At 41.1% G+C, this 27,600-nt stretch overlaps 5 protein-coding genes across 11 annotated transcripts in view; 1 reads left to right on the forward strand and 4 right to left on the reverse strand.

The window, feature by feature from the left end:
* The window catches only part of afmid (arylformamidase), a 5,715-nt gene extending 2,777 nt beyond the window's left edge, over positions 1 to 2,938 (reverse strand). The window contains exons 1-8 of one of the 2 annotated variants that reach the window (XM_079338259.1): positions 2,770 to 2,938; positions 2,178 to 2,268; positions 1,216 to 1,320; positions 1,053 to 1,101; positions 889 to 974; positions 716 to 788; positions 522 to 619; positions 259 to 337 (exon numbers count right to left, since the gene is read on the reverse strand). In XM_079338259.1, coding sequence (XP_079194385.1) covers positions 259 to 337; positions 522 to 619; positions 716 to 788; positions 889 to 974; positions 1,053 to 1,101; positions 1,216 to 1,320; positions 2,178 to 2,268; positions 2,770 to 2,799 — 611 coding nt within the window. In that variant the 5' untranslated portion in view covers positions 2,800 to 2,938. Of the gene's footprint in view, positions 1 to 258; positions 338 to 521; positions 620 to 715; positions 789 to 888; positions 975 to 1,052; positions 1,102 to 1,215; positions 1,321 to 2,177; positions 2,379 to 2,769 lie in introns of both variants that reach the window. The other variant, XM_079338260.1, reaches the window with a different exon arrangement.
* Positions 2,939 to 3,394: 456 nt separating this feature from the next.
* Positions 3,395 to 7,295, forward strand: tk1 (thymidine kinase 1, soluble). The gene is made up of 7 exons (XM_079338262.1): positions 3,395 to 3,618; positions 3,783 to 3,814; positions 4,205 to 4,318; positions 5,113 to 5,206; positions 5,316 to 5,405; positions 5,723 to 5,842; positions 6,492 to 7,295. The coding sequence occupies exons 1-7, from the start codon at positions 3,553 to 3,555 to the stop codon at positions 6,669 to 6,671; spliced, it is 696 nt and encodes a 231-aa protein (XP_079194388.1). The 5' UTR covers positions 3,395 to 3,552; the 3' UTR covers positions 6,672 to 7,295.
* On the reverse strand, positions 7,142 to 15,908 carry syngr2b (synaptogyrin 2b). The gene is made up of 4 exons (XM_079338261.1): positions 15,604 to 15,908; positions 11,779 to 12,016; positions 10,067 to 10,203; positions 7,142 to 9,290 (listed from the first exon to the last, which is right to left on the reverse strand). The coding sequence occupies exons 1-4, from the start codon at positions 15,712 to 15,714 to the stop codon at positions 9,015 to 9,017; spliced, it is 762 nt and encodes a 253-aa protein (XP_079194387.1). The 5' UTR covers positions 15,715 to 15,908; the 3' UTR covers positions 7,142 to 9,014.
* Positions 15,909 to 15,987: 79 nt separating this feature from the next.
* On the reverse strand, positions 15,988 to 22,872 carry LOC306820423 (platelet endothelial cell adhesion molecule). Of its 6 annotated transcripts, none has more exons than XM_079338256.1 (13): positions 22,813 to 22,872; positions 22,193 to 22,256; positions 22,066 to 22,092; positions 21,832 to 21,958; positions 21,595 to 21,761; positions 19,662 to 19,848; positions 19,109 to 19,215; positions 18,742 to 19,014; positions 18,253 to 18,660; positions 18,151 to 18,178; positions 17,303 to 17,351; positions 17,096 to 17,161; positions 15,988 to 16,128 (listed from the first exon to the last, which is right to left on the reverse strand). In XM_079338256.1, exons 2-13 carry the CDS (start codon positions 22,221 to 22,223, stop codon positions 16,042 to 16,044), a joined length of 1,557 nt encoding a protein of 518 aa, XP_079194382.1. In that variant the 5' UTR covers positions 22,224 to 22,256; positions 22,813 to 22,872; the 3' UTR covers positions 15,988 to 16,041. The 6 variants fall into 6 exon arrangements, with proteins under 6 accessions (XP_079194382.1, XP_079194381.1, XP_079194379.1 ...); XM_079338255.1 differs by lacking the exon at positions 22,813 to 22,872 and adding an exon at positions 22,623 to 22,646; XM_079338253.1 differs by lacking the exon at positions 22,813 to 22,872 and adding an exon at positions 22,498 to 22,610.
* Positions 22,873 to 23,276: 404 nt separating this feature from the next.
* On the reverse strand, positions 23,277 to 27,552 carry LOC306820483 (Fc receptor-like protein 5). Its single transcript, XM_079338331.1, has 10 exons — positions 26,977 to 27,552; positions 26,859 to 26,885; positions 26,384 to 26,665; positions 25,958 to 26,254; positions 25,128 to 25,403; positions 24,676 to 25,005; positions 24,349 to 24,459; positions 24,240 to 24,264; positions 24,072 to 24,156; positions 23,277 to 23,488 (listed from the first exon to the last, which is right to left on the reverse strand). The coding sequence occupies exons 1-10, from the start codon at positions 27,026 to 27,028 to the stop codon at positions 23,468 to 23,470; spliced, it is 1,506 nt and encodes a 501-aa protein (XP_079194457.1). The 5' UTR covers positions 27,029 to 27,552; the 3' UTR covers positions 23,277 to 23,467.
* Between the last annotated feature and the right edge of the window lie 48 nt (positions 27,553 to 27,600).

Below are 27,600 nucleotides of genomic sequence, written 5' to 3' on the forward strand. Positions count from 1 at the left end.
TATTCAATTAAAGTGACCACTAAAACTTTCAACTTTGCAGAAAATGATAGGATAAGAATTCATTATAATCATAAGAATGATATTACCAATAAAGAGGCTTGTAGATGCCGGAGAAAGATCACAGACAATGAGAGCTCCCAAGGTGATTCAAGATCCATGCAAACAGAGCTGTGGTTTGTGACACTCTTGCCCTTATACAAATAATCATGTAATGAAAAAATAAATAAAGACACTGATTGATACACATTACGATCTTACTCTGTCATCTTCAAAGGCTCGTTTACGTAGGTGGCCAGGATGGGCAGGAGGTCGTATATGCCACTGACTAGAAAAGCACCTAGAAGACAAAAACAGCAACAAAAGCTCATGTTATCTTTGCATTGTCATCTTTGTCTCGATCTTGTATTTCTGAGAAACTTTGCAAATTCTCTTTGTATTTCTAGTTTGTTTGTTTTTTTCAGTTATGAGTAGCAAATGTGTGCCGTGTCTTTCACCTGTGCTGCTTCACTCCTGAACCGTACCTTTGATCGGAGGAGTGATGCTGTACTCGGACCAATCCGTTGAGAGGACCATGGCCGCCAGGTGAGCACCAGCAGAGTGACCGCACAGGTACAGACCACTGAGGAGAGATTAGTGACAGCTCATTCAAAATACACAGTGGACTTGTGATGAGGGAAGGAAGAACTGAAAGAGGTCAGAAAACAAGCCTCGGTACCTGATGTGAGAATACTGCTGAACAACAGACACGACGCTCCTGCGGACCTGAGACACCATCAGGTCCATGTTACCTGAAATAAAAAGGGACACAGGCAGACCGTTGACATTCCCTGTTCAACTCCCAAAAATGTTTTCCTGAAACATCATGTTTAGAAATTTAAAAACCTTTACCTTTAGGGGCGATGTCATAGCCGACTGCAACCACCACTACACCTTTGTCAACGAGTGGAACGGCCATGAATCCTGACTCCTCTTTGCTGCGTGAGCCCAAAACATTAACATTAAAAAAAAACCTACACAAAAATATATATTTGCACAGCAGTCTGAACGTGTACCTGAGAAACTGCCAGTAGCCTCCATGTATGTAGATAACAAGTGGGACATCTGAAACAGAGGGAATCAGTCCTGTTAGTCGTCTTGTGTTGCCTTTGCTTCTGCATGTGTGAAACATGACAATAGGGTGAGACTGGTTGTCATGGCATCCATACATGTCCGTACCCAAAGAGTTTGTGCTGGGTATGTAGACATCCAGTTTCTCTCCATCTCCCTCTCCATATGGCACATTGAGCAAAGTTTGAGCCAGACCACGGGCCCGCTCCGTACCTGAACACAAACCAGGGTCAGCTGTGTCATTATAAAAACAGTGGCGAAGTAAACGTTTAGTTTTCAATCATCCTTGTCCAATTTGTGAGTTTAGTTAGCTCACTGTGAGCAGTATGAGCTTTTGGCATTAATATGGTTTAGTTTATTGATCTGTTAGGTATTGAATCAAGTGCCTCAAACAAATTAAGGCATTTCTATTCATTTTTTTTTATTCATAAATTGTGTCTAATGGGGGCCCCATAAAAGCCATAGAGTTTGAGGCCCTTATCAGGAACACAACATCCCCTGTTTAAGCACCCCAGGGGAATTTTGTTGCATGACATTCCCCATCTCCTGTCCCCCAACACTTCCTGTTATTCCATTGTTGTCAGCTCTCTAATAAAGAGTAAATAAGAGGGAGGGGTCACATGCTACAGAGACCCTCATATTCCAATTATCCCCTTCACAGCTCAGTCAAAAAAAACTTGACACATTATGCTCATCGAATTAGAGGAAGAGTAATGTGTAGGATGTGAGTTTTTATTTGTGAACAAAGTGCTTTAGATATAAAATCGTCTAGCTGTTGTTACAAATTAAATCAAAACGTGTTTACAAAACGTCACTTCTGCAGCCTTAAACGTGAAGACAGGTGTCGTTTCAAACGGTAGTAAATGTAAGAGTAATGTGCATGAAGTAGTTGTCAGTGAAAAGATGTTTAAAAATAGGTCGTATCTCGGGTTAAAATTCTTCATCATGGAAGCAGACTTTCAAAGGGATACAATAACACTTGGCTACACCTGTTTCCGGCCTGTCTATTCTTCACAGCAGGATTTGTGTGTATTGTTGCGCATTAGCAGGTAACTTCAAAACAGACCGACCTTCCTTTAAAGCCTTCACGTGAGCCTTGATCACGTCGTCTGCAGACATCCTGTGCGACCACCGGCTGGGTGAATACTGCCTGTCGAGCTCCTGTCACAGGGGGAGACCACAGTCAGCAGGGCGGCCATGAAACCCGAGCAGCACACCATCATGAGCTGCAGCGCCCTCTTCTGGTATGATCAGCCCTCTGCTCTTTAACACTGTGTGAGTAAGTCATCCTTTTATCAAAACTTCCTTGTTTATTGTAAAAACAGGAACAATTATATATTTTGTATGCAACTGTCTATAGGCCTACACTAGAGGGAAAATAAACTAAATGTAATTTAGCCTAGCCTACAAAAACTACATATAGTCTGTAGCCTACATGTTAGTCTTTAATTACTTTTTTATATATTTTTAGTGAATTGTTAATATTTAATGTTTACATTGTGCAGAGAGAGCAAAGTCAACCGAAGTTAAATTCCTTGTGTGTTAAACATACCTGGCCAATAAAACTGATTCTGATGATGGCAAATGTTGTGTTACATAATACTAATAGACTACCAAACAATAAAACCCTGTCAACACATTAAAAAAAGGTCAAGCACTTACATCTTTTTCCATTTCAGTCCAGTGCGACATTTTCACCCCTGAAGTGACTCGAGTCACCGCTGACTGATCAATCTGAGCAACATGTGCACAGCTGTGCTCTTGAGGCTCTGACCTTTAGACTCCTGTAGTTTGACAGACTGCCTGAAAATGTGACCAATAAAAACACTTTATCTACTCCTCCTCCTCCTCCACACAGGAAGCAACAGCTGCTTCTGTAGGAAATGAGAGTCACAGAGGTTTTTTTCTTTAAAGCAAACCAAAATTCTGGGGGGTTAAAGTTAGAGTGGGGTCAAGGGGTCCTTTTCAAACAAATATAGGAAGAACCATTTTCTGCATTTTGACACATTTGAAATCAAACGCATGATGGTTATTATTTATCTAATAGTAAGAAAGCCTTTTGTATCTGAGTTTGTATTTTTGTATTTTAACTTTGTACTCACATCTTAACTATTTATTCTTTTGTTGACACTTCTTTGTTGAGAGAAATCCTATGGGTGTGGGGGCTCCCAATGTAAGCTATCCAATGAGAACATGGGGGAGGCCCCTCTGTCTCCGCCCTCGTCCCCCGATTGGCCTCTCCTGTCGAAGACCAGGTTGATAATTATCCTCATTGGTCACTTTTGGCGCGTGCGCTCCATACGTCACATCCTTGATAAATAACCCAAGCGCGCGGCATTTTCAAAGAATTTAGTCGGGTGACTGTAGTTTTCTGTAAGAACAACTTACTGTATGTCTATATAAATTTTATTAAACACATTTTATTAAACTTCTATTGAAGGTAAAATGGACTGTATGGATTTTCCAAGAGTATTTCCAAACTCACCGAGGAAAGCCCGGGGACAGATTCAGGTCAGTCACTGGTTAAAGTTAATTTCTTATTTTACAATAAAGCTTCGACAGAAAACAATTAAGGTAGCTTAAGTAAAGGTAGTTGAACATACTATTTGCTTTCTTTATACGTGTTTTAATGAAGGGCTTTCAGGACTTTAACCTCAGCCCCTTGTTGTTTGCAGGTTATCTTTGGTCCGATGTTTTCTGGAAAAAGGTGAGTTATTTATATACAGACATGTAAAACAGCAACTCTCCGTGTATTGTGTGGATACATGCATTGTTTTAAGTTATATTGAAATGACACTGTAGACACACTTTCCGCCAAGAAATGAACCTCCCGCCAAATCGCCTGCATTGTTTACTGTGAACTCTTGTCCTCATTGAGTCCATATGTTTCATGTTAATGATTAATGTGCTGCAGTGTGTGCAGGATGACTTCTATAGTAAAACGTTTTATGACCACTTCACACTAAAACATATCGCTTTGCACTAATCACTTCCTGTTTGTTTTATACTGTATTAAAAAGATGTCACATGACTCAAAAGTTCATTTTTTTATGTGTAACTTGGTTTATGTTCATGTTTGTTGTTTTTCATGTTGCAGCACTGAGTTAATGCGAAGAGTGCGTCGTTTCCAGATCGCCCAGTATAACTGTTTAGTGGTCAAATATGCCAAAGACACGCGATACTCTGAGGAAGGCATGGCAACACACGACAAGTAAGTCCTGTTTTATTAGCTTTTTAATTCAGCTACTTTTATTTGTTGTCAGTAGTTTCTTGCAAATATGACACAAAAAAGTGAACATGTAATGATGTCCTCGTACACATGCGCGGTAACCCATGAATCAGGTGTGTGTTACTTTGGTCATGTGATCAGCCTGCTGAACACTCACTAGTTAACTTCATTTAAGCTCTGTGCTGTTTAGACTTGTTTTAGGATAGAATATGATTCATAGGACAACATGTCAGGCTAACGCTGTCTTCAACACGAGTTCCTTTTTTATTGTGTCAGCCTGAAACTATAAAACCATGTAGTGTAGTCGAACAGGAATGGGCATGATGATTCAAATACCTAACAATCCATGAACCAATAAATAACCCCTCGATTGCACTTCATTTTATAGACCACTTGATGTCCTTCTCGAGCACCGTGTCTTGATCAGTAGTCACTGAGCTCATGTGGTTACACTGAAAGGAAGTCCCTGTATGCACCAGCTAGTCTTTTTTTTTAAATAAAATCTGAACTGAATGAAGTCAGAGAAAGCCTTAGTTGATTTTGAAGAGAGAAATAATGTCCGTTTACTTGATGTGTGATGTCTGAACAGATGGTGGGTACGTTTTATGGGGTGAACTTACTAGTTTTAAAGTAAAGAAACCTTTCAAAGCTGTTCGACTTGGGCCAAAATGTTGATTGATATTAAGATCTCAATGGTTACAAATGATAACTCATCGATTTCACAATCCAGCAAGATTTCAACACATTTTCAAGTTTATCCTCTGTCCCTCTTTTAGAAGCACAATGGCAGCTGTACCGGCCAATTGTCTGGCAGATGTGCGTCCTCTGGCGTTGAAAGCATGCGTTATTGGAATCGATGAAGGCCAGTTTGTAAGTATACTTTGTTGACTTCATGCTTACCATACATAGCGACCAGGTTTTCTGGTGAAAAGTTTTACTGCTGCAGTATTCACACTAACCACTTCTTGTGTTCTTGTAGTTTCCAGACACGGTGGACTTTTGTGAGGAGATGGCTAATTTAGGGAAGACAATCATTGTAGCTGCTTTGGACGGAACCTTCCAGAGAAAGGTGAGAATCTGTGTTTGGCGTTGTATGGGGTTTTTGGAAGTTTCACAGTGACATTTGCAGATAACAAACACCGAGTTGATGCTTCAGGAGAAGATAGAGCAGCACTGTGTCTCGTAACCAAGACAAAATGTGTTAGAGAAGAGACGTCTCATTCAGGAAATGACTGAACAACCTGCATGAGTTGCAAAATAACACAAAGCACAATATGCTCATTATTCTAAACAGACAGAATGTAACCGTGTGTCCTTGTAATTGAATCTTCCTCCATCTATTCAGTGGTACTGACTGCTTGTTTGCTGTCCTGTGCATTCTTGTAGCCATTTGGAAACATCCTGAACCTGGTTCCTCTGGCTGAGAGTATAGTGAAGCTGCACGCTGTCTGCATGCAGTGTTACAAAGAAGCTGCCTACACCAAGAGGATAGGAGCAGAGAAGGAGGTGAGAAAAGTGCCAATGATTTAACCCTGAAATACTTCACACTTTTTCATGGGTCATGTTGGTAAGACGATGGAAAACTCTTTATCGTGAAGGAAATTCTCGTGCCTGGTTGCTCCAACGTTACGGTACAAGAAAGAGTAAAACTAAGGAGCTTCAGATCTAAGAGGGGATGTCGAGATTAATAGTGAGGCTGTTACAAATGGATTCAGAGGCGTCGAGGTTTGAATCGTTACTCTGAAAAATGAATCGCAGTAATCGTGAAGCGACAGCAGCTGTAGAGCAGAGGAGTTAGTTATAACAAGCAGGCGTTATTACCTCCCAAGACAGAAAATGAAAGAGAGGGGAGAAGATAACAGACGAGACAAAAACTGTGTACAGATATTGCAAGAAGACGGGGAACTAGACAAAAAGAACCACCAACATGATGCGTTTAATCAGCTCCAATCACTTCCTGATCCTCTCATAATAAATCGTATCGTGAGTTGAGTGAATCTGTACATCCTTAGACCTAAGTAAATTAAAAATAAAAGGAGCGGATAGGGGTGAAATTCAAAGAAACCATGCCTTGGAAAAAGATAAATCGAGGTATAACAACTTAACGCAGCACAGGCTTTGATGAGTAGATAATAACCACATCTCTGTTTTCCAGGTGGAGGTGATCGGAGGAGCTGACAAGTATCAGGCCGTGTGTAGAAAGTGTTATGGAGGACTGATGGGTGACAAAGAGAACAGTGCGCCCCTCAGGGACGAAACTCCAAATAACATCCAATCAACTAAAGTCCTCGACACGAGATGTCCCAGGAAGCTTTTCTCCTCTCTCCAACTCTGAGCACTAAAATGAGACGAGCGCAGCACGGATCAAAGCATTCTTTAGTTTGTGTGTAATTGGTACTATATTCTCTGTTTAGTGTTTTTTATTAAATTAGGACATGGCACTTGATGACACTGAAAAGGAGTTAACCAATTTATCACTGTCATATTTTTTAAAACCATAACTCTGTTTATCTATTCATATATTTTTAAATTATTATTGTGATGTAATGAGTTGTTATTTACTAGGTGTACAGGGCAGGACTATCATTAAGGTTTTACACATTTAATGTTGATGTTTTTTGTATGGGTGCACTTACTGTGAGAGATGTAATACTATGCTCTCACATACGACACCAGACAAAAATAACCTGCTCAAAGCTGGCAGAGAGCTGGCAGACTGGGATGGAAAAGTATATCCTCCATACAACATTAAATCTGTATTACTAGAGTACATTGATTGAACAAGAACCTCGATGCAAGTAGACATCCAGTGCATGATTTTATTCTGCAACAAAACAACTCCTATCAATTGTTGATTTGCTAACATGATGACGGGAATTTATGACAAAAGCAAACGCACACAAAGCAATGTCAAACCTCTAATGTATGTTCAATAAAAAGACTTACAAAATGAAGCTGACCAACTTCTCAACAGCGTTTGTGCCCATTTTTATCAAACGTCTGTAGGCATAAGAAATCAAAAACATGATTTTACAGTCTGGTCTTAACTCAAACACAGGGCTCAATGAAATATAATTAAGAGAAAATCAACTATGAATGCAAAAACTATAACTGAATGTGCAGACGTGTTAGAAAATCAGCAGTTCAAGCTGCATCATCAATCATTAAGGCACAGAAGCAAGGACAGCTGTGATACACAGGTGTTTCACCTCCACATCAATGCACAATTGAATCATGGCACATTTTGTATAATTTCCCTCCACAAAAAAAAATCATCAGGTATTTTAATTACAAATTGGTTTCAGTAAGTTCCTTTTTAAATGAAATAAACAAAATTGTCCCTCCAAATATCTTAAACGTCAAACCAAAACAATTTTTATATAAATAGGACCACATTCAAAGTCTAGTCTATTGCTCACAGATCTAAATTCAACTAACAGCCCATCAGGTTTTAAATATCCAGGAATACTTAAAGACTACAATGTGAAGTTGTAAAACTGACAGATGTGTTATGGTCAGGCACAAAGCAACAAAGTAAACCAGAAGTCTTTGTAAGGACGGTTGTTTAAATCTCACCATAGCAGGCTGATGTTAATCTGTCATCTGTAAAAACAGCAGTCTACCTTCAGCAGTTTAGATTACAGTGCATGTAAACAGGAGATAAATGTCCGTGTCACAAGAGCTCGAGTCATCGAGGCCGAGCAGGAAGTGTGAGGTTGCACTGTTGGAGACAACACACTGTTGCTTGTGGTTAATAAGTTACTCTCGAATAAGCTCATACATGGTGGATAAACCTGTTCAATAAGTGTTCAGGTAGCTACATGCCCCTCCTGTTTTTTTTCCAGTGTTGGCTACAAGTTTCGAGGCCAACACACCAACTGAAATACCTCCACTACAGATCTGCATATTTGACTCATTTTTACAACAGAAAATGATGAGTTACATGCACAAAGAAAATTAAGGGCTTTTGTGTTTCCCCCAGGACCTTTAGAGTCCTTAAAAAGCTTCTACAGATGGCACGAGTCATTTCAATGTGTCACTTTTGAGCAAAACTTGAGTTTTTAAAAATCACACTTAATTTGGCTTTATTGTGTTGTTTTTCACTCGGTATCCTCACTGTTAATAGGTCCTCAGATTAAACGCACTGGAGGGGAAGAATCCATCAAACCAATTAAGAAGAGAAAATCAGGCACATAAAACCACTGAAATGGTCGATCTACAGTATGTACAAATGCACAGTCTCAGGTTTCCCAAAGAGAGTACAGAGGAACTCGTTGGCTTCTTCCAATCTGATTGGAGCGTTCTCAGGTAATGTGACCTTTAAACTCCTGGGTACATTCCAACTACCTCCCCCGTTCACAATGAGCCCATTTGAGGTAAAAGTTGCATCTTTGCACAAAGGTCTAAAGTCAGATTACCTAATCGTCAGAAGCTAATCTCAACAGTCAGCCTGATGTCTTAGGATCTGAGCAGACCCTTTAACTAGCGTGTTCCTCATCTCTGACTTGCAGGTGCACTGTTCAGGTTCTCAGTTTGATTTGACACACTTTAGAAAGTGTATCAAATCATGTGTAAAACCACATCAATATGATATGAATATGATCTGTGCAGTGCAACTACAATCAGTCCACTAACGATGACCTGGAACACCTCCTCCCTCATGTGACCTTCCCTTGTCTCAGTAGTTCGGCGGCTGGTAGCCGATGTCTCCCTGTGGCTGTGGCTGTGCGCTGAAGGGTGGCTGTGGGTGCATTTCGGGCACACTGCCTGGATAGGCGGAGTATGTGGTGGGGTTGTAGGTGGTGGGGTTGTAGGTGGTGGGATTGTAGGAGGTGGGGGCGTAGGTTGGAGGGTAGGGTGTATGGAGATCCGCAGCTGGCTCTGTGTACTTTGGGATTGTTACTTCATTCACGCCTCGGCGGAAACGGCCCAGTGCGAAGTAGGTCAGGATTCCCTGCATGATAAAAATCACTTAACAATGCAGTTGTCCCAGAAACTTTTACTTCATGCTTGTATATGAAAAGAAAAATGTAAATAGAGAGACTTTACACTTAATGACAGCGGTTAGCACTGACGACTGAAACTTTAAAATGAGTTAAAGGATACTACAGTAAATACAAGCCGTGTTATTAGCTGTGTTTGGAAAAGCACTGTATATATATACTGCTCTTGTGGAAAAAAGCCTTTGTACATGTGCAAAAAACTGCAGTTCCTTTAGTGTCCACTTGAGGCTCACTCTAAAAGGAAGTCCCATTAACATCCATATTGATAACAGAAATAAACATGTTAACATCTGGCTTTTAAATCCAATTGAGTATCAATAATATCTTTTTCTTTGCCTGTTGCTACAGTGATTGTTGAGACAGCATTTCAAATATAGTAACCACCAATCATTTGGCTTCAAAAGTCCTCTTCACACACAAAAGAGTCACGTCACTGAACCTGCGTCCATGTTTTATATACCCTAGATATAAATTGATGTAAGAGTGTTTCAAAACAATAAAAGGACATTAAAAGAAAGTTGCCTTACAAATCTCCAACAGAGTGGTCCAATGTCTGTGTATGCATGATGATGTTGCAGTTAGCTTAGCATAATTACAGCAAACTAAATTGAAACAACAAGTCTGAGTCTGTTCAAATATTATAAAAGCTTGAAAACAAGAACCTCCATTTTTCCTTCAAATCAACAGTCAATAACCAGTCAGAGCTGAATATAGTTTTCCCACTCACCCATGTTGCGATGGAGAAGAAAGAGAAGGCCACTGTAGCACGTGCAGCATCCACTGGTACTCCTCCGATGTCGTGAGTTTTACCCCACTGACTGGCCAACAGGCAGAAACACACAAACCACAGGAAGGTCCACGCCCCTAGAAAACATACAGAGACACAGATGTACAAACACACATGCTGATCGAAAAGAATGCGGGAAAAGTTATGGGAAGTGTTCAGCTGAACCCCTGATATGCAAAGTAAACTCCCGTGGAACCAATAAACAAAAGAAGGAAAACATGGTCTACAGAATTAAAAAAGGCTGAGACCTCTCGTCATCTACTCAAATGACAAAAAGCTGCTTTTCAAACTACAACTTCATTGTTTCATGCATGAATGGCTTACTGTGAACTGTGTCATGGACAGCTGATGAATGTTTAACTTCATCTAAAAGTGACGTCTCACTCCCCTCCTCCACCCTGCTGCTCACTCTTCAGCGGGGAATAGTGCATGTTGTGTTACGTCAGGAAAACAGGCAGAGGTTTGTCCCCCATTGTCACAAGACTGCGAGGCTTTGTGTATGAAACTACAGCTGGAAGGAAAAGACTCAGAGAGAGACAACACAACGTACACTGGCAAACTTCTCCTGCCAGCCCCCAGAATAGTGTTCACACAAAGTCAGGGCGAGTTCACGTGTGAACACAGCAGGAACTATTCACGAAAGTTCATTAAAAGCAAGCCGACGGGGCGATGACGCTTGAATAGTTCTCTTCCACTGTTTGTTGGTACTTTGAATATGCCAAATTATATGTGAGGCTTCATGGTGAGTTACTGGATAAGACAGCCGACTTCCAATTAAAGCGTTGGATAATTGTTTCTCCAAGACTGAGTGATCTAATCTTGTTTGAGGCAGAACTGGGGTGATCTGGGTTTCTTCCATTGGAGATGATATTTCCTCGCTCAATGACAGCTGGGATCGTTTCCAGCCCCTCACGAACCTGAGCATAAAAAGCGGTATAGATAAAGAATAGATGGACATTTAATATAACTGTAACTAATAAAGCACTGATGTAGTTGACGCTGTCATTTTTTCCTGCAGTTGTTATAAGTCATGTCTTACCGTCATGTCTTGTGCGTCCTGAACATTTACTTAAACCTCCACTGTCTCTGCAAATGCCCCTCTCTGTGATTTTATTCTTGTTTAGTATTAGACAAGAACAGACCCCAAAACAAAACATTTATGACCATTCTTAAATAATAAAAAAAAAAAAATTGTAAACACAACTTATGCCACCTTATAGAGATGACATGGGGTAACACCCACCTCTTAGCAAAGAGTTACTTATGTTAACATGAGGTGAAGAGCATCTTTGCACTGAGCCCAACTAAAATCGACCATACACTGTCTTGTAGCTGTGGTCTCTTACATCTGCAAAAGGGAATAACTAGCTCTTTAGCTGCTAAATGTTTTGCAATGTTAACTGGCCAGTAGCTAACAGGGTGTGTATTATTAAAGCTAGTAAACAAAGGAAAATGACATTGAAAGTAAAAAAAAAGTGGCTAAAATGCTCACGATTGTTGAGGGAAACTAAAGGTTTGATTAACTGTTTGTCACTGTTAGCCAAACACACAAAATTCTTACCGCTATGTACATTTAAAAAGTGATTATTTATTGCATATTTAAAGCTCACAAAAAACAAAACACAAACAAATCACAATATTCTCCGTCTCACCTGAGAATCCCAGGTCGGCCATGACAGCGTACTTCCTCTCCTGTGCATTGCTCATGTAGGGCACGTAAACATCCAACACCAGGAAGCCCACACACGCCAGGAAGGCGATGACCCCGATGCCAATAGCGTAGTGACACGCCGAGTCGTTCTGGTTGAAGATGCACTTTGCATCCGGATCGTGGGGAGAGTTGATGTATCCCTCTGTTGTGATGCAGGCGAACACCACCAATGCAAACACCTGCAGATGCAGAGAAACACAGCCTTCAATCGTTCGCAGACACACAAGGGGAAACTGTGCTGTCACAGTAACGTGCTGTAGGCTTTGCAAGTTTACACATTAACTTCACCTTGCATATTTACATCACAGAACCGTTCACATTCACAAGCAAAGATAAACTTTTGAGATTGTTATCCGGCCCGGAAACAGACTTACAACTTACAGGCAGTCCACTTTTAAAAACTGACTGAAATTTAATTTCAGAGCTGTGGTTTCGTAAAATGTCTCTCCTAGGGATTAAAAAACCAAAACAAAATCTGACATCTGTGCCTGTACTCAGAAAATATCTGAGCACGCTCCCAGGGAGCTCTTTAGCTTATGTAATGATAGATCAGGTCGTAGCTTAGAAGTGATTCAGGAACACTCAGAGCAACTCTGAGCCAGAAACTTGTATTTTAATGAGGAGTGGTTGACTGCCTAGCTAGGCATGACACATAGTTTCAAAAGCTGTGATTGGTTGATACAAAAAAGGGAGAAAAACATAAAAATGCCATTTATGGGATAATGGGCATAGAAGGACAGGGAAATTGAAGTTGTTGCTCAAAACACAAAACAGAAGTAAAGAACTTATTTAGACTAAAATAGAATATAGATACTAAAATAAGCAGCAGGTACCAGGTGGAATAATAAACTACATACAAGCACAAATGACAAAGTACTGATAAGTCAGAAACAAACTAAAGGTAACTAAAGATGAGGTGTTATATATTTGTTTACCTCTGTGGTCATTTCAGTATTTTGTCTAATTTATATCATTCACTTTTCCGTCTTTCCACCTTTTTTACTCTGTTGGAGAAACTCTTTAAGGAACAATATGCAAACGACACGTAACGTTTAAAATGCGTGCTGCAGTCTAAATTCAAATTCTGTCTTCTCCTGCCCCCTCCTCCCTCGAGTCCAAACGCACGCAGGTTGTCACACACACTGAAGCTTCAGTGTTTAGCCAGCTCTGCAATTGTTTTTTTTTTTTAAATATCTCCAATATGTATCCTAGTTTTACCACATTTCAGGAAGTGGAGCTTATGAGAAAAATGCAGAGGCGTTTTAGGTCTGGTAGAATCTGAAATATCTGAACAAGCACGCCCTCACTCGCTGCACATCTGCTGGTTTGCTGCTTTCCGAGGGGTTTCCAAACCGGCCGTGTGAGGGTGCTTTAAAACCGGCTACCTTCTCTGATCAAAACAAAAACAGACCATTCAGGACCAGAATCTAAACTTAGAAGGACATCATGGCAGCCAAACCAATAAATTACCAAACTTCTTTAGATTTGTTTTTGTTTATCTTATTGATGGATAATATTAGATTCATCACGCTCAAATGATTACGCAACACACAGACAGACAGACAGACAGACAGACAGACAGACAGACAGACAGACAGACAGACAGAAGACTATTGATACTGAGGGAAATTCAAGCCTGATAGGCACAAAAATGTGTGTCCATTTGCCCTGATTATTGTTGCATTAAACACAGTGACATCATCACAAACAGTCTCTTTTCTTTCTGCTCACTCTCCAGATTCCCCTCGCCTCTTGTGCTCATCGTCATGTGTTTACAAAGTGAAGTGTGCTGAATGCTGCTTGCTCCCTCTGACCGTCCTGTGCTCTGTTTCTGTCTGCTCTGGTTACCCACCTAACCATGTGACCCACTTCTGAGTACAGCTGCCTGCCATGTGACTCCAGAGATGCCACCAGCTCGCTAACGGCTCTCATTATGAGCTCTGGGAAGAGGATAGAGAGCAACTGTTCCACCGGTGGGAGGGAGGATGAGGTGAGAGGGGGAAGAGAGAGAGACTGGCCACAAATGGGATGACAAGATGACACGAAAAGTCCCAGAAAGTACCAGAAGACGGAGATATTAGAGAAGTGAACACAGGGGAGTTCCAAAACACACAAGTGTGACAGGAGGGTTGTTGTTACAACCACAGAGAGATTTTTCTGTGCATAAATGCAGAGATAGAAAGTGTGTTGAGTGATACAGAAAGAGACCTATTCACTTTATAACAATCTCTTTGGACTTTTTGCCCATTATTTAGTACGAACATGCAGAAAATATTCATGTTGAATGCAGTCTTTATTTAATTAAACATTTCTTTCGGGGTTTGCTTGAAGAAAAAGGGGACGTTACGCAACAACTTTTCATATCAAGAGCTATTCGTTTGGCGACTGGTTAAAGCCTTTCTTGTTCCAGAAAAGGGTGGTGCATTGTGGGAGATGTAGGCAGAGGTTGCCGAGAAAGACGAATCTTTTCGTGAGTCATAGATTTGTATGTGGAAATGTACTTTGCAATAAAACCCAATTATGATTCTCAAAGGTTCTGACTCACAGTAAGACTAAAAACACCAGATATGAATGCTTCTACCTCGTGTGTATGTGTGTCTGTGTATGTGTGTGTGTGTGTGTGTGTGTGTGTGTGTGTATGTGTGTCTGTGTATGTGTGTGTGTGTGTGTGTGTGTCTGTGTTTGATAGGTAATCAGTGGAACATTTTCAGCATAAGAATAAAAAGCGAGACGGGTGGGGGGCTGAGAGGTATCACCTTACCTGCCCACAATCGGCTGTTTGACACACACAACCACACGGTTTTCTAAACACATGCACATAAACACTGACAGGTTGGGCCAACCAAGGACACATGCTGTCCTCAGTGTTCATCTCCCTCATTGGATGTGTTACATTATCCTGGGGAAGCTGGGTGTTTTCCCTCCGCCACTCATTTACACGAGCTAGGCCTCAGACATACTTTACACTTTGTTACCCAAGTAAATAAAAATCAACGGTCAGCCAACATCATATGTCTGTTGGGAGAGGATTGTAGTCAGGTCCAATTAAAGTCCCTGGATTCAAATCCTACAGTTTGATTTAAGACGGGAGATGTTTGAGAAGCAGTTTAAACCCAATGCTTTACCCTGCATGCTCACTGTAACTCACTGCATTATAGTTAGTTGCACAACCAGTCTGGTTGGAATCCTTTTGGACTTTCTCAAGCAAGTGTTGAACCTACAAAAACACATCTGTTCCATAAGATTTGCCTAGCAACAGGTGATAAGACATCTTCTGAGGACTTTTCCTGGAACATTTTTTCATCTCTTGAAGCAAAACATACTGACGTGTGTACAATGTCTAAGAGATATGGGCCAATTATTACATTTTAACCATCCAAAAAAAAGCTGGTATTTTTGACATGATCTTATTAATTAACTGCTGTCTGAGAAGCACAGCTGTACTTTTAAAAGACTGAGTGTTCAGTGTTCAGGTGTTTAGTGGTGGACACAGAAGTGGGTGTCACTGCGTCTCTGACAGTTTTCTGTCTTTGTCCTCTGACAGGAGCGGTGTTGACCTGTGCTGTCGCCGAGCTGCTGTCACACACCAGCTGCGTGCAACATGACGCTGAGACGCTGCAGCCTGTTGTTCCACACAGTGCTACTTTCTCGGGCACGAGGCCATGCGCACCTGCTCAAATAACTTTGGATCATGTATCTTCTTATTTGGACATTTAATAACTTTTATAAAATAAATAAACCCCTATTTCACAATGTCTCAACTCACCCAGCTAAGAAACCGCGCGATAGTTTGCGGTTGTCGGACGAACTTGTTGACGTCGAAGCCTCCTCCAGCGAGCGAAACCCCGTACGCTGTAGCACTGGCCGTCTCCTCCATGTCTGTCCCGTGCAGTGTATCCACCGAGGCTCCCCGTGTGCCTTTTAAAGACCTGACTGACTGGACAGCCTCTCTGCTCAGTTTAGCTTCACTTGAACTGCGTCTTACCTCTACAGAGTCGCTTCATTTGACAGAGAAGACGAGAGACACCCAGAGGAGCTGCGCAGGCGGCGGCGCGTCAGAGGGGCGGAGCAGCAGCCAAGAGATCATGTGTGCCTGCTATCATTACCACCATTTACATATTAGAGAGAAAAACAGACGAGACGTGAAGCACAGAGTATCAACAAGATGTTTATTTAACCACAACAGCGCTTAAAGTTTGAACCCTCAGGACTCCTCCACTGCTTCATCCTCCAACGTCTTCTTCACTCTCACAATGTCGGATGGCCATTCATCTCCTGAGACTTCAGAGCCCTGAAATGCGAGCCAGTGATGAGGAAGTGCATTTGAAGGCATTATTTTGCAATCTACCAGTAACTCAAATAAAGATTGCAAAGTTTGTGAAATAATGACGATTAACTGCCAAAGAAGATTCAATGTAAATTCATAACAACATTTCAGGAAATTAGTCACAGCAAAGTAAAATTGCAAAATTTACTGGTCTAAACTTAATCATGTGAAAAATACGGAAGCCCATATGTGTGCATTCATCCCTACGTTCTGTGAAAAAGGAGGCTACATTTCAGTTGTTCTCTGTAGTTGTTAAGAAATTAACTAGTTATCAAGTTAAATCAAACGTTGTTCCTGAGATATTGATGATGACGATGATAATTACGATGATGGTTTTGTTTACATATTTATTTTATTTTTATGCTGATGAGAACTCTCAAGCTGTCTATGTTGTGCTTTCAGTGTTTCCCCTACCTTTACATCAGGGGGAACACTGTGCTCTGTTCCTGTCAGCACACGTGAGTTCAATCAGACTTAAAGCTGTTTGTTTACTGATGATGTTTCAACCTCTATAGATATTTATTTCTGTTGTACTAATTATCTGATTCGATTTGGATAAAAGTGTCTGCTAAATGAATTGTAGAATAGAATTTAAGAAGATCTCAAATTTAAAAAAAAAAACCTCTTTAACGCAGGATAGTTGTAAAATAAAATGTAAGGATGTAAGTCCTCTTCAGCCAGATCCCGATTTTTATGTTGCATGACTAATTCTTTCTGGACAAATTTCAGCCAGATCACCTACGGACACCTACATGACTTTGTTGGCTGTACTGTAGGACTGAATGCACAGTGAGAGCAACTACCAGCAAGTAACATGTTTCTATGAGATCAATTACATGACGTTCATCCCTCTCAAACACTGGAGAGAACAGAGACGCCAGTGAAAGAGCTCGACTGTTGACTGATGAATGATTTCTCTGTTTGATCTCACCTGATCAAATTCTTCTCCTCTGGCTGTCCTCACCAAATCAGCATCCTCCTGGTAATCGGTCAGATCCTGTAAGAAGAGACACTTGAGCTTTTTGTCACAGCTAAAATATTGCAGCATGGGATTTAAAAAACAAAAACGTGTGAGAATAAAATGCTCAGATCGAGTGAACAGCCGTTGAAAGTTTGAGATACAGAGATATTAACTGACCAGCTCGCCTTCATATGCAGCTTTCATTTTCACCAACTCCAAGCTCACCCTGAGAGGAGGAAAAAAACATACTTTCTTCAAAGTGAGGAAAAGTGCCATATCATAAAATGTTGCATAGCTTGTACTGAGAACACTGAGGTCATGTGTTGTGTCTGATGATGTGTAGTTAACAAGCTGAGGATGAACTCTAAGTGTACTAAAGTTATGATCAGTTTTAAAAGAATGGTTGAAAGATTTTTACTGTACTGAATTTATAAAAGGTTTGACTATGAGGAAGACGCAATGCTTTGAAATATAAGTCTTTTGTACCTAAATCAATTTGCCATAAGTGCTTCAGTTGTCTTTGAGTCCCGTCTGAGAGGAGTCCACTGAATCTTATTTTGAACGTCTAAGGTTCTTCACTGAGCGCACCGACCTCCATTTGTGGAGTGGCTTTAACCTGAATAAATTCTTTCACTTGTAAAAACTTTAAATAAAACTTCCTCTTTTAAGGGATATGTTAACATTTCTATAAATCATGAGTTATATCTGCCAAAATAAACCAACTCATTTATTAAATGTGAAAAAAACTATTTATACAAACCCAATTTCTAAAAGTTAATATTTTATGTTCGTATTTGTTGTTTGCAACATGTTTTTAAAAAAAACTCGGGAAAGGGTCATGTTTAACCACGCAGTTGCATCACTTTTTTTTTAACAGTCATTATTCATCATGTTTCTCGGTACAGTAAGAGAAAAAAATGCTGACTAAATATCAAATAAGTCCAACTGACAAAAGGAAGTAGCAGCTTCATAGGAAACCGGTCATTATTCACAAAGCATTAGACTTTAACCCAGAGCTGACTCACAGAGACTTCTCCCCAAACCGCCTTCGCCCTGAAAGAAAAAAACACAAAGTTACAGAAGGCAGCAGATAAAACCAAGACATGATGCAAACATTCAGAACTCACTGTACACTACTCCAGTCCAACAACAAATAGAGACCAGGAGAACCAGAAATGTAAAACTTCCAAAGACTACAGCTACCACCAGGACGGGGAGACGATTCAGAACTTCTTTATCCAGATACCTCGCCCTGCTGCGAATGGTGGTGGAGTTGTCAAAGCTGTCAGACACCTCACAGTGGTACGTCCCAGCGCTGCTCGTACCCACAGAGAGCAGAAGAATGGACCGCTCTGGAGGCTGGTGCACCTGATGGTAAAAGCTTCCTCGGTCATTGAGGAGGGTTTTATTGAGGAACCATTGGTACAGAGGATGGGTTCCCTTTGCAGCCTTGCAGTAGAGCTTCACTCCGATTACAGCATAGTATTCTCCAACGTCTGTGTCATAGTGCATCGTCACAGGCCCTTCAACAGGGACTGTTGGATCAGATAAGACATCATGGACATTGAAAAAGTTATTTTAACCACAAATTATTTTCAGCATTTAAACTGACGTACCAACTTCCAAGGGAATTGATGCACTGAATGCAATCTCGTCCCCATTGTTCGCCTGGCACTGAAGCCATCCCAAATGTTGGCCGAAGACCAAGGGAACCTTAAATTCTGCATTTCTTTCGTCAACTGTTGTATTAGCAACCAGTTCAGTCCTGTTGTAAAGGGAAAAGGTGACGGGCAGAGTCCCTTTTGTTGACTGACATGTTACCACAGCAGAGTAGTTGTGGGAATCCTCCTTTAACACGCTGAAGGAGATGTCAGGGTTTGACACCAGGTCTGAGGATGGATGATTGTAGAGTGTTATTAAGAAAATACTCAAATCTGAGAAGAATGCAGTCTGAAGGTTTATTTACAACATTTATCAGCAAACCTTTCACTGTGATCAGGACTTCAGAGCTGTTGGAGGTGAAGACATCGGTGCCATTGAAGGTGTTGGTGGCCACACACATGTACGAACCGCTGTCTTGAGAGGTTGTTCTGAAAGTGATATGGATAATTATGTCAGCAACCTTTGTTGTACCTTCTTTTAACACATTTGTTTTGACTAGTCACTGTATTGAGGTTATGCACTATAAGCCATTAGGGGTGTGCCTGATCTGACTGACAAGACAGGTTTGCAGTAGTTTCTCTGCTCCAGCTGAATCCAGAGTTTCATTCTGCCTGAATTTCTTGAGCTGGGGCGCTGGTGGCCTTGAGGTAAATTAGTGTGCTCCGAGTACAGAGCTTATAATTCCAGCATGTCATTCCACACTCGCTCTCTTCTTCATTTCTGACTTTCTAAAGGTATAAGAAGCCTAAAAATAAATCTAAAAAAAAAAACTTTTACTATTTGCTTCGCAACCAATAATTAATTACACAGCTCCCAAATCCATAGCAAACTACAAACAACAATGAAGCAGTACAGTACAGCTGTCGAGTCTCACCTGGTGATCAGGAGTTGTTCATCTGCAGCTCCGTGATGAGGCGTCTGAGAGACAGGCTGACCGTTCAGCAGCCAGGTGTAGGAAACATTATTTCCTGCAATAAGTTTACAGCGTAGCTCCAAAGTCTTCCCCTCAAAGATCTCCACACGGCCAGAACTGACTTCAACCTGCGCGCCTCTCACCGGTTCTACAGGACAGACACAGAAGTTCATTGCTTATTCATTTTTGGTTCGTATCATAAAGTGCATAATTTCTTTTCATTTCAGATCTATTTCTCACCAATATGTATATGTAGGGGAAAAGTGTGCAGAAAAATGCAAATCCTTAAGTGTCTATTTGAGGCCGGCTCTCAAGCCTCAGAAGCCTCATTAACGGCGATACCCATATTTACAGCACAAACAAAGACATTCACAGCTTTGGTGTGCAAACGACTCCAGCCAGTCCGAAGTAACCGTCTCGATATGCAAGTTGACAACATGAAAACCTCCAGTAGTACCTTTTGTTTTGTTATACCTGCCGATAACAACACACTGCATGATAGTTTTCATGGGAAAATAACGCGGCAAAATGTCTTTAGGAATAACAAACACAACAGTTAGAGCTTAAACATTACTACTGATGCACATAGCAGCATGTTTTATTTTAACTTTGGCTTCTGATGCGTCTCTGAGTGTCCAAGTAGAAAAAATGTTTGGGCCTCAAAACTCTGCTTGAGAAACCGATTGGTGATGTTTCTGAGACTTTGTTGTCTTTACTGGGTGCTTGTCCAAGCATCTTATTTTTTTGTTTTTGTTTTTCAAATGTCTTTTGATCTGCCTAATTATTTATTTACCGTAAATTCCGGACTATAAGCCGCTACTTTTTTCTCACACTTCGAGCACTGCGGCTTCTACTCCGGTGCGGCTAATGCATGGATTTTTTATGGGGGACAATGAGCTTCTGCCGCAAAAACATTTGACTTCGTCACGTCGGATCTTAATATCAGTCATTTTGCGCTTCATGCACGCACCCTCATCATGGAAAACACACGGAGAAATACATATGATGTAGCTTTCAAGTTAAAGGCGATCGACCTGGCTGTCAAAGAAGCTAACAGAGCTGCTGCACGTTAAGATGACACTGACAGCGACAACAGAGACTGAGGAAGTGAGTAACGAAGTCATTCTGAGGCAGTGAATGGATGGACTTTTTCTTGTGAAATATATTACGGTCATCTTTTTCATCAGCCGTGTTACAGACACCGTCGGCTAGGCTTCGTATTGTAACGGTTCATGTTGTAAAGTCAGTAGTTGATAATGTGTTCATGATTCCGATTATGTGGAGAGTCAGTGAATGCACCAGCGAGAACGTGTTGAGTGGCTGTATGAGAGAACGCTGGGGGAGAGAGTTGGATTGTTACGGCAAGTTATGGTTTTGTTCTCCGCTGTAAACGGCGTGGTCACGGCCGACAGTGATCGGGTTATTAAAAGTTATTATTTGAACGCTCTCGTCGTCCTTTAACGTCCGTACGGACGCTACAGTATTTGCGGATGTTACCGGTAGCCTACGTCTGTGTAAATAGCTCTTGTTATAGCGTGGACACCTGCGGCTTATAATCAAGTGCGGCTTATATATGTACAAATACATTTATTTACTTATTTTTAGCCGGTGCGGCTTATATCCAGGTGCGCTCAATAGTACGGAATTTACGGTATTTCTATTTTTGGCTAATTTAATTGTAATAACTCTGTAACGTGTTTATTGAAAAGGGCTGTAAATATATTCATGATGACTGCCTATGTTGTTTAATGTAAGCACATTGAGCTCACATGAAAATCAGTTTTGGCTGAATCAGCTGCGAGGCTGTGGTAAAGCTAGATGACACCACTGTTGTCATGTTGAAACTTCTCACTGAATTTTGTTCTGATAGAAATGAAGCCATATACAGACTCACCAACAACTCTCAGGTGGTGTGCGTAGCTGACCGTCGGCTCAATCTTGGAGTTGTTCTGGGCTCTGGCCTCACACTTCAGGTTTCCCTCATGGTAGTGTTTGATGAACAAGGGAAAGGTTGCAGTCTCCCCCGCAAGAGAGGTGTATACACCCAAAAGCTTCCCGTCCCTGGAAATAATTCATATAGATTATTATATCTTTAGATGTAAGGCTTAGAACCATTTGGACAAATACTCACTTATATAACTGCAGCAGGATGGATTCATTTTTGGGGTAGGTGTTAAGTTTACATTCAATTTCTACAACACTGCTCAGCAGAGCCTCCGGGGGGCTGAGCAGTTGTGGACGCCCCAAAAAAAACTGACCTATAAATAAAGGGAAATCAGACAAATGAAAAACAGAAAAACTGATGACCCGTAAAATGGCTATACATTAATGATGCACACGGTAACACACTCTTAAACTGACTTACTGCTCCCCTGGCTACAGTAGCACAGCCCTGTGGAAAGGGGAAAAACATCAAAAGTAATTCAGGAGGTTAAAGTAACAAAACCTAAACTTGTGACCCAGTGTGTATCATGTTGTGTGTATCAGCTTACCCAGTATGATCAGAAAGACAGAAGCAAACATCCTTGAAGAAAAACATTAATAGGACTCCTATACCTGCAATAAAGATGGTTAGACTGTGTTGCATTAAAGCAGTTTGGAAGGAGGTTTGAAGCCCTGTTGGTGAAGAAAGATAGACACGCACGCTGCTTAAGACACATGTGCAAGTAGCTGATAGTGAGAAAGTATACCTCCATATCCTACTCTCTGTAGTATCACAAGACACATTTGTTCTTGGAAACTTTCTATGTTCACTAGTTTTGAAAGCAAAAATAGCTACCTCCTCCTTCCCACCTACTTCCCTGACCAAGAAATAAAATCCTGGTTCTCCTGCAACTTCCTCAAATTAAACAGTGACAAAACCGAGCTTCTCCTCATCGACACAAAATCCACGGTTTCAAAACTTGACAGCTTTTCACTTACCATTGATCACTCCGCAGTCCCTCCCTCCCCTCAGGTTAAGAGTCTGGGTGTCATCTTTGACGGCACACTATCATTCTAAGCTCATATCAGTAATGTCACATTGATCGCCTCCGCCCATCCCTCACTCCCAACAGCACAGCCATCCTCGTCAACACCGTGGTTACATCCTGTATTGACTACTGCAACTCACTTCTCTTTGGTCTCCCATCGCAAGTCCATCTATAAACTTCAACTGGTCCAGAACTCTGCAGCTCTCATTATCTCTAGAACTCACCCATCTGCACTCTCAGGTCCTCTTCTTCCCTTCAACTCACCATATCACCATGGGGTCCAGAGCCTTCAGTCGATCTGCCCCACACCTCTGGAACTCTCTCCCAACTCACAACATCAACTCTCTCTCATCTCAAAACACAATCTTTTTAAACAGGCATATTCAGTCTGATCATTCTCTTCTGTCCCCAGTCTCACAAATCCTCTACAACCTGTCATTTTTCTTTTAATGTTAATTTTATTGATGTAATTGTAACTTTACTGTTTCTATCTTTTTGAAGGCGCCTTTAAATAAAATACATTATTATTATTACTTGCTACAGTATGAGTGCAATTTTTCCTTGATTTCATAAAAAAAAAAAAAAACATTTTTCTTTGAGTTTATTTGCAAAAACATGGCTGTACATTTTCCAAGGATCTGTCACTCACTCCATGATGAAATGTTTCACTTGTTTCTTGTGAGCAACATGCAAGTTACATTAGCTGCATCATTCTGCAGAGCAACATTCATAGGTGCAGATGTTAAATGAACACATAGTCGATACATTAAGTGATGAAGTGCAGGTCGTTCTGAGTCAAACTGTGACCTCCATGACCTGTAAACAGAGAACAGTCACAATGACCCCGGGTGTTAATAACAAACAGAACAATCCCTTCTTTTAAGCACACAGACACGATCAATTCATTGTAAAAATATTCACTGTTTTAGGAGTTCTGGGGTCTCGTAAAATACTCAAGGAAGACTATGACACTAGTTAGAATTACAGGGACTGCCTTATAATGGTTTAAATTCTCTTTGTCAGATCGATATAACCTGTGGTTCAAAATGGGTTTTTTTTGTTCAAGAAATGTGATCCTCTAAAACTAGCCCCATTGTCGTACCATACTATGTCCATTGTCGTACCATACTATGTCCTATTGAACGCAGATCCTGAACCCTGCACATCAAAGCTCCTGTGAGAAGTTTTTATCTTGACATGAAACCGACAGAAGGCGATGATTCATTATTTCTATAAAGTTATTTTTAACGTGTGTTTGCCAAAGACTGTACATTTTAAGGTATTAGCGCCGTCTCTACGTCGGGGGTCAGACGAGGAAATTACTAGCACGCTGCAAAACAACAATTGTTTACATACAAAGATCAGTGTGAGTGATTATGTGTTTTTCAGGGAAGTATACCTGATTCTGAACGTCATGTCTATCATCCTGTCTGTATCCTGACTGGGATGTGGGTGCAGAAATTGTGGACACATCAGGACCAGCACTGAAAGGTACAAACACAGGTGAGCAACATCACTTTAGTTACTGAACAAAAGTGTACTAAAGCTCCAAGTAGTCATAACTTACTGTGAGGTAGAACTATGGCCCTGAGCTGTGAAAGAAATGTGGAGACGTGAACATTCAGCGTAGATGTATTTGTAGTTAATAGATTTCTCTCTCACACACAGACGCGCACCTTGCTCGTTGTCAAAGATGTTATAAGTAAAGGCTGCAGCCATGATCAGCATCAGCAGAAGAAAACAGCAGAAGGCGATGGTAATGACCTCCAGGGTGGTCATGAAAACCTCTGTGGAATTGAAATTATAAATAAATAATTTGCACATCTATTTCACAAGAGGTGTATGTGGAGAGACAATAGAAAATTGCAAGCATTCTCCTCCACACTGTAGGACTCACGAATATGAGAAATATAAGAGTACTAAAGTAAACAAATAAATCCAAAAATGTTTAACTTCTTTGGTTTTGCATATTCTTACTCCACACCTAGTCCTGATTTTTTCACCTGAGACTCGGACCAGGACAGCAGCACTCTCCACCCAGGGCCCGGACTCATCGTAGCTGTTGCTCACCCTGCAGCGATAATACCCAGACTCCTCTGGGCCAAGCTTAGCCAGAACAAGAGTTTGACTCTTGCTCGCTAGGACATTGTTAGACAAGATAGGTTGAGTCTGAGTGCCCTTGTGTGAGAGAAGGGCGGTGTCGTTGAAGAGCCAGGAGATGTGAGGAGAAGTTCCTCTGCTGATGACACAGTCGAGTGCCGCTGCGGCAGCCAGCTGAGAGTCGAATCTGTAGAGATATTCAACTTCCACTCTGACTTCACCTCCGACTGGGACTGGAATGGAGGAGATGAAGATGAATGAAAAAAGCAATGCTAAAAGTACAGATCACTATCACACAGTGTGTGTGTGTGTGTGTGTGTGTGTGTGTGTGTTTATGCATCTGTGAATCTCATACCCACTTCCAGAGTCACAGGCTCACTCATCAACTCCTGCACATCAGTCTTCACCAGACAACGAGCCACGCCCATGTTCGTCCCTGGTACCATAGCCACAGGGAACCAGGCAATAAGGCTCTCAGTTGCTGTTACAGAGCTGTTTTCCTCCCTGTCATCAAGTACAAGAGAGAAGTTCACCGGAGGACTCCCTCTTGTTGACCAGCAGGTCACATTGCCACGGTAACTGTCTCCGTCCTTGAAGATGGAGAAAGAGATCCTTGGTTTTGAAACGTAGACTGGTGGAGAAATAAAGAGAGGAAACAATTAAATAGCTGCATGCTGCAGGCGTCATTAACCACTAGGCCACAGGCGCTCCAGGTTCCAAACTTATAAACTTATATTGATCAACTCTAATGATCAGCAAGGAAGCGAAAAACTTTGGATGTGAGATGGATTAAATTGTTTGTATGCAAACTACAGACAGCACCTGGGCTACATGATGATGAATCTATTCATATTTGACTGTTTTACTATATCAAGTCTTAAATGTGCTTCTTAGGACTGTGCAGGTGGCCCAGTGGTTCGGGTGCGCCCCATGTACAGAGGCTATTGTCCTCAAAGCAAGCGACCCAGGTGTGAATATGACCTGCAGCTAGTGTCCGTCTCTCTCTCTCTCTGATTTCCTACTCTGCCCACAGCCTCAAATAGATAAATGAAGTTATTTAAACACGTTTCTGAGACACAGCCGTGATTTAAAAAGGTGCTCAAATTTTAAGTTTATTTACTCCCCATTCTGGTCATCCCACAGCAAACTCTGTTCCACCTTTGTATTTTTCTATCAGATTTGTACCTTTGACTGTCAGCAGCACCTCTGAACTGCTGGAAAACCTGGTGATGTCATGCGCTTGGGACCATGCCATGCAGTAATAGTTCCCAGCATGCTCTGGGGTCACATTCTCCAACACTAGCTTGTTACCAGTGATGTGCGTGAAGGGGGAGGCTGAATGTGGTAACTCTTTCCTGTTGAAAAACCACGAGTATTGCAGGTGTGAGCCCTTTGTGACGTTGCAGCTCAGAACGACATGTGACCCCTCGTATGCGACGGGGGGGAAGGGTTCAGAAATGACTCTGGTATTTGATGCTGGAGCTGTAAGTGAGGGAATGATGGATGGAAAGAGAGCAGAGGAAGAAGTTATGTTAGGGTAGATTTTCATCTGTTAAACATCTTTAAATATGTTAAAAGTTTGATTTATTAGTCTGTGTGCGTTTTACTCACTGACTACACTCAGCTGGATGCTTTGACTGACTCCTGTCCTCCCGTATGCTGCCGCCTTACAGTGATATGACCCCTCTGACGCTGCAGTGATCCTTAGGGAAAAAAATGCAGGAATGCCACCTTGATCATCTGTGCCTGAGGAGATCAGGACATCGCCATCCCTCATCAGCTCGTAGGTGACTGGGGGAGGGGAATCCGATGCTAAACACCGGAAAGTCACCTTCGAGCCAAGATACGCCAATTCAGGACCAGTCAGCACTGGATGAAGAGAGGCTGATCCCCCTGAAGAGAGACACGAAACACTTAAACACACTTAAAAATGAGCAAAAAAAACACAAGCTAGATTGATTTATGCAAAAAATAATGTCAAAGAACAACACAATCCCAAATAAACAAGCTTTCCATTTAACATCAAAACATCGAGGGCAAACACAAAATATCTCTTCAAACTGAACTAAGGCACACAAGGACTTACTTATCTTGATGACCAAACCTGCCAGAGCTAAACAAAACAAAACAACAAAAATTAGAACACTTTTTTCATTGAATGGTTTGTTCACGTTGTCATTTTAAATGTAATAGGACAAACTCACCCAATAATGGCAGCAGGTAAGAGTGTAGATTCTTCATAGCAGTGCTGTGCATTTTTCTTTGACATGGTTTCTCTTCCTCGGTTCAGTCCGGCCGTGTGCATCTGTGCTTGCATGTGTGGATTTAGCATGTGCGTAAAAGCTATGGGTGTCAACATATGTTGCAAGTAGATAACATGCTAGGCAGCATGTTTGGTTTAATTTTGATGACCAATGAGATGTTGGACACAAACAAGCTTAAAAATCAGCACAAACTAAACATGTTTAATGTGCAGGACATAAGAAAACAAACACAGAATACATGCCAAAGTAAAACATATTGATAAGAGCTCATAATTATAAATATCTGAGAAATCATGCGTTCATTTGAAAACATTTGAAGGTTTAGAATATTTACAGACTATGGTTTAAACTCTGGCTTTAAATTATGATTAGACCTCCTGGAAGGAGTTTTTAGCTGTTTATGAAAAAGGCTGATGTTAATAAAGATGTGTCTTTTTCAAAAGCAAACAAGACCATCACAGACTAGACTGACTATTTCTGAATAGTTATTTTTAATGCCTGAAATGATTGCCAGGGGGTAGGTGTCAGACGTGGCAATTAACATAATAATAATAATAATTATAT

Source organism: Symphodus melops (genome assembly GCF_947650265.1).
Source record: "Symphodus melops genome assembly, chromosome: 2".
Classification (NCBI taxonomy): domain Eukaryota; kingdom Metazoa; phylum Chordata; class Actinopteri; order Labriformes; family Labridae; genus Symphodus; species Symphodus melops.